The sequence below is a fragment of the Gekko japonicus genome, unplaced genomic scaffold (assembly GCF_001447785.1).
Source record: "Gekko japonicus isolate JY-2015 unplaced genomic scaffold, Gekko_japonicus_V1.1 scaffold1215, whole genome shotgun sequence".
Taxonomy (NCBI): Eukaryota; Metazoa; Chordata; class Lepidosauria; order Squamata; family Gekkonidae; genus Gekko; species Gekko japonicus.
The window spans coordinates 152,331-158,940 of NW_015163638.1; the positions used below are offsets into that span (position 1 = coordinate 152,331).

The 6,610-nt window shown below is 45.6% G+C and overlaps 1 protein-coding gene across 1 annotated transcript; it reads left to right on the top strand.

Moving 5' to 3' along the window:
- Positions 1-4,547: 4,547 nt before the first annotated feature.
- On the top strand, positions 4,548-6,166 carry LOC107107298 (zona pellucida sperm-binding protein 3-like). Its single transcript, XM_015407579.1, has 5 exons — positions 4,548-4,579; positions 4,984-5,034; positions 5,119-5,298; positions 5,864-5,978; positions 6,071-6,166. The coding sequence occupies exons 1-5, from the start codon at positions 4,548-4,550 to the stop codon at positions 6,164-6,166; spliced, it is 474 nt and encodes a 157-aa protein (XP_015263065.1).
- Positions 6,167-6,610: the final 444 nt, after the last annotated feature.

The following is a 6,610-nucleotide window of genomic DNA, read 5'->3' on the forward strand; positions in this document are numbered from 1 at the left end:
GGAATACTCCCCCGCCCGCGAGTATCGCGGGTCCCACCTCTTGTTATGAATAATGAGCTTCTGACAGAGTGCCCTCCTTTTATTCTGCCTTTAATGTGCATGGCAGACAGAAATACAATATGTGCCACTTTTCCACCCTCTACCACAAAGGCAGGAAAGGTTTCATTTCTTGAATGCCTGTCATAAAGATTATTCAGGCTTCAGAAACCCAGCTTGGAAAAGCGAACATCCTTTTTTCCTTAACTACCTCTAAAACAGTTACAAAATTCATGTCTGAGAAGCCAATCTCAGTGCTTCAGTTATCCAAACAATTTGCAGCCTAGTCTCATGCACATGGCCTTGGAAGTAATCCCAGTGAGTTCAAGGGGCCCTACACCCATGAAAGGGTGTCTAGGACTGCAGCTTCCTGATACCGGTGCTAGTTGTTCACAGGTGAAGTTGATTCCTTCACTGTTTCCTCTGAATTGTCTTCGTACCCAGGGAGTGGAGTGACTATCACTGGTCCTCTGTAAACTAGCCACATAGAATGTCAGTTATTTCAAGCAGACAGGAAAGGAGTAGAATGTATACAAATACCACTACTGATTGACTGGCTCATAGCAGAATCTCTCCTTATATATAATTGAATAGTGGGTGCCAAAGTTCTAAAATGCACTCCTTTAGTGTATGGACGCTTGAACTGTCAGTCAGAAGACGCTGGCTGGGTTGACTGGCTGCTTTGTGCAGTCCCGCCCAGCGTTTCAAGGTCTTTTGCATATGGAAGCTGATTGGACTTCACTGCATTCCACACCTCAAACTCACCCCCCTCCCCGCAAGGCAGTTGGAATGTCAGTTGCATATGGAACCTTCAAGGTCTTTTGCATATGGAAGCTGATTGGACTTCACTGCATTCCACACCTCAAACTCACCCCCCTCCCCGCAAGGCAGTTGGAATGTCAGTTGCATATGGAACCTTCAAGGTCTTTTGCATATGGAAGCTGATTGGACTTCACTGCATTCCACACCTCAAACTCACCCCCCTCCCCGCAAGGCAGTTGGAATGTCAGTTGCATATGGAACCTTCAAGGTCTTTTGCATATGGAAGCTGATTGGACTTCACTGCATTCCACACCTCAAACTCACCCCCCTCCCCGCAAGGCAGTTGGAATGTCAGTTGCATATGGAACCTTCAAGGTCTTTTGCATATGGAAGCTGATTGGACTTCACTGCATTCCACACCTCAAACTCACCCCCCTCCCCGCAAGGCAGTTGGAATGTCAGTTGCATATGGAACCTTCAAGGTCTTTTGCATATGGAAGCTGATTGGACTTCACTGCATTCCACACCTCAAACTCACCCCCCTCCCCGCAAGGCAGTTGGAATGTCAGTTGCATATGGAACCTTCAAGGTCTTTTGCATATGGAAGCTGATTGGACTTCACTGCATTCCACACCTCAAACTCACCCCCCTCCCCGCAAGGCAGTTGGAATGTCAGTTGCATATGGAACCTTCAAGGTCTTTTGCATATGGAAGCTGATTGGACTTCACTGCATTCCACACCTCAAACTCACCCCCCTCCCCGCAAGGCAGTTGGAATGTCAGTTGCATATGGAACCTTCAAGGTCTTTTGCATATGGAAGCTGATTGGACTTCACTGCATTCCACACCTCAAACTCACCCCCCTCCCCGCAAGGCAGTTGGAATGTCAGTTGCATATGGAACCTTCAAGGTCTTTTGCATATGGAAGCTGATTGGACTTCACTGCATTCCACACCTCAAACTCACCCCCCTCCCCGCAAGGCAGTTGGAATGTCAGTTGCATATGGAACCTTCAAGGTCTTTTGCATATGGAAGCTGATTGGACTTCACTGCATTCCACACCTCAAACTCACCCCCCTCCCCGCAAGGCAGTTGGAATGTCAGTTGCATATGGAACCTTCAAGGTCTTTTGCATATGGAAGCTGATTGGACTTCACTGCATTCCACACCTCAAACTCACCCCCCTTGGCAAATTCCTGGGGATTTGAGGGGTGGAGCCTGGAGAGGGTGGGGTTTGCGGAGGGGTGGGACCTCAGACAGGTAGAATGCCATAGACTCCACCCTCCAAACCAGCCATTTCATCCTGGGTAACAATTGTTGCCAATCTCCAGGTGAGGGCTACAGATCACTCAAAATTACAACTACTCTTCAGGGAGCAGAGATCAGTTCCTCTGGAGAAAACAGTGGACTCTGTCATTATACCCTGCTGAGGTCACTACAGCAAAATGACACTGTTTGCCCAAAGCCAGAGCACTCCCCCAGAGCCTCTTTCTAAATCTCGTTGTATTTATTTCCACAACGGGCTTTACTGCTAGTTGAGGAAATAAAGCAAGAACAATGTGGTGCTTGAAGGAACATAGCTGTTGCTATTGGTGTTCCTTGGTTATTGTGATAGCTTGTCTTAATCGTGGGGACTTCTCTAGGCATGTGTCAATACCTCAGTGGTTCTCAAACCAAGTCCTTAATGGTTTAAAAGGAATCATATGTTACATCTTCTAGGAAATCCTTGTCAGAATTGTTACCGAGCTTTTATACAGCCTGATGCTGTGCAGTGCCTCGATCTCACACTGAGGTGACCTTGTGAGGTAGATGGCTGGTTCAATGTTGGGGTCTTTTGAGTAAAAAGATGGCTGCTGTTCTATTGCCTTCATTAGTACTCCATAGATCTCCACTGAACATATGTTCTAGTACTCTTTTTGATTAACTTCATTTCCCTTCCATGTCCAGCTTCTAAATTAATGGTGCAAAACAGTTCATAATATAAAATGTTACCACTTGATGCAACTGATGTCCCCTGCTAATGAACCTTGAACAGAAGCATTCACAGAGCAACTAGCCTTTTCCTGGCTTGCTCAAATAACACTGGCACTGTTATCTTCACAGGAGAACAGCTAGTGCCAGCTGCTCCTAGAAGGCTCGGGTTCTCAAAAGCACATCTTGGCTTCGAACAACAACATATGAAAAAAAAAGTATTCTTGGAGTCTTCTCACTCTGTCTAGCTTTTAGTGGAGGAGACTGAGCATTTTCCCATGAAATAATAACTGTATTTCGGCCTCTTTGGAACATAATAACTGAATGCTTCATTCTTCTGTCCCAAGCTTATGCTTTTGTTTCTGGAGTTGTAGCTAAATAAGCCTCTGAGGTACGGCTTCTGCTCTTCTAACACTGGTTTAGATGTAATCTGAACTCACAACTGATATGGTATATTTATCTGAACGAATCCTATACATGTGTAGCATACTTGTGCAAAATCTCCCTAGACAAATGTGGTTAATAGAATTGCCAACCTTCAGATTGTGGCTGGAGATCTCCTGGAATTACAACTGGCCTCCAGGCAACAGAGATCAGTTCAATAAGAGGAAATGGCTCCTTTGGAAGGTGGACTCTATGGCATTAGACCCCCATTGAAGTCTCTCCCTTCCCCAAACCCTGCCCTCCTCAGCCTTTACCCCCAACATCTCCAGGTGTTTCCCAACCCGGAGTTGGCAACCTTATTAGTTAACCACATCTAGTTGGCTTTCTAGCTGTGAGACTATTCTCGGGCGGAGGGGAAGCTTCCATGACATTGTAATAGGATTGTTAAAAAGTCACTACTGGTACCCAAGTGGGTAAGTATCAAGCTGGAATCCTTGAAAACCACTGCAAGCAGCTGTAAGATACTAATGCAGTACAGAAAGAAGAGCAGTTTTAACATCAGATGTAGTTTCCGCTGCTCTTAGCCATTGCAGGCCATCTTACAAGAGATGGTGGCTTTGACTTCCTAAACCTTAGGGTATCCCTTTTGGAGTTTGGTGTAGTGGTTAAGTGTCTGGACTATAATCTGGGAGAACCATGTTTGATTCCCCACGCCTCCACTTGCAGCTGCTGGATGACCTTGGGCAAGCCATAGTTCTGTCAGAGCTATTCTCAAGGACAGATCTAGGAAGAGCTCCTTCAGCCCCACCTATCTCACAGGGTGTCTGTTGTGGGGAGGGAAAGGGAAAGGAGTTTGTAAACTGCTCTGAGACTCCAAGTGAAGGACAGGGTATAAATCCAGCTGCCGCTGCCTCCTCCACCGCCTCCTCCTCCACCACCACCTCTTCCTCTTCTTCTTCTTCTTCTTCCTCCTCCTCCTCCTAGGACCTGGTGAAAATGTTAGATCTCTTAATTTTGAGGCATTGCACATATTAGATTACCTGAACTTGTATGTAACCTGAGACTACTAATTGCACTTCATTTGTAGTCCGCTGTTCTCACAGAGGTACAGGTCAGCCTACAATAACTACTGGATTCTTCTGTTCTTCCAGGCAATCCCAGACTCCTTGGTCTACCACACAAACTATGGCTGGTAGGCAGTCCAATAATAGTGAGAAACAGCCCAACTGAGATCCCTGTTGAGTGCCATTACCTGTCAGGTTCAACAGCAAGTAAATCTCCACACACGTTCCCAGGGAAGCGTTATGCTTTATTAGACTACAGGTCTGTTACCAGGTCCACAGGTTTATTGTTAGGAATGACAATAGGGCGGAAACATCCCTACATATAGCAGGATGAGGCAAATGGCTAAGCAAATTAAATCCGAGTGCGTGCGGGGGAACTCTCCTGGCGGGAGGTTACATAATAAGTCTCAGTGCCATGAGAGCCGAAATATTCACACGAGCGGTGGAACACAAGCCCTCCCTCCGTCACAAGGTCAGACAGATAACACAGTCTGGCAGCACTGGTTCTCACGGTCTCCCTATCGCTGTTTATGGACAGCAGGAAGAGCAGCAAGCAAGCTATGAGGCATGAGCCGGAGCGCCAGGGTCAGAGAAGGGAACAAGCAAAACATGGCAGCTAACTGACATTACCCCAGGTAAGCATTAGCATCTAGCATATTATTCAGCTGTTTGCTTTTGTTAATGAGACAATGAAAAAGCAGGTTTCTGTCTGAGGAAAAGAGAATGTGAGGAGCAGTGCATTCAAACCTACCTGGACCCCCTTCAGCTTTGCTGTGTCTGTAGAGGATAAGCTGCTTTTCTCCTTGCATCTGATGCAAGTAAGATTCCAGATCCTTAAGATGATAGCTGATAGGCCAACAGGAATGATGGAAATCCATTTCTGTTTATTGTGAGTGGCTACAGATAACTGGAGCGCAGAGAGATCGTCCACTGGATTTTGGCTGGGTGACTTTCTCCATATTCAAGCAGATGTCTATGGAACAAGCCATGTACCTCTGAGGCTCTTTGTGGACAGCTGTGTGGCCACACAAGCACCAGGCAAAGACTCCACTCCAAAGTATGCAATCACTGACTTCCATGGGTAAGATTAAATAACACTGACCCAAATTGCATTGAAGGACTAAATTCTCAATCTGTGTGGTGGTATCGTGTAAAATGGTCCTATGTACTATCAGGCGAGAGGGAAAGAATAAGGTAGCTCAGGCTCCCACTGCCCCAAATCAGTGGGTGGGCTAAAAGCATTTGGCAGAAAAACAGATGGATCCACACAAGATTTCTAGGGTGATGAAGATGACTGGAGTCTAATAATCTCCACTTCAGTTGAGAGGCAAATACACCAAATTTGGATTTCTTCTAATGATGGACCCTTCGGGGGGGGGATTTCATGGGGAGATGGTCTAGTCCTTTTATAATGCTCAATTACTGATCCACTCTTGGCTGACCAAGTTGTAGTGGATCAAAAAAGAGTCCAGGGATCCATTTCTAAGGACACTGTATCCCAAGAAAGTCTGATGGCATTTGGTAGGGCTTATTCTTGTCTATACACACACAAGTTTGGGCTGAGTTCATATGGGAGCGTTGAAGTTTTTAAAAAATGGAATATTGTGCTGCTTTAAATATCTGCTTAACCATGATCTTGGCTCTAGATGCCTGGCAGATGGAAGAATATTTGATGTTGCATCCACCTTCGTAACGCCAAGACCCCAGCAGGAAACACTCCAGTTAACAGCAGAAGCATTTGCTGGAGACACCAAGAACACAGTGAGAGGATGCTTTTTATGCCACAATCGCCTTACATTAAGATGGCAGTCATTTCCACTACACTCCTACTTTGATTTGCATTCCTTTTCTAGATCTGTATTGCGTGTCATTTGAAAGTCACTGCTGCTGACGAAGAACCAGATCTCTTGAATAAAGCTTGCCCATTCAACAAACATAGGGAGATGTGAGTATTATACGTTGGGATGTAATAGAGATGGTAAGATTCTGAAGGGCTCTGATGACTTTTTAATGTAATATCAGTCGGCTTCCAGTAGAAGACTCTAGGGGCATGTGCAATTGCTGTGAAATGGAGAACTGTCCACCATCCAGAGGATGGCCCAGGGCAGTCAACCCCAACAGGACTGCTTCACTGAGACACAAGAAGTTAATGTTCTCTTGGCCAGCTATGTTCATGACCTTACTGCCAGCACAGTGGGTTAGCAGGATAACTAAGTAAGAACTCCAAGTAGTTAGTACATGGCTTAAAACTAAATTTCCACGGAATCTCCTCCTCCAACCCATGGCTGAGGATACTGGAGAATTTTATTTATTTTATTATTTCCTTTTTACAAAACTTGTACTCCACCTTTTGACCTTCCTAAGGGCCACCAAACAAGTGATCCTACATAATC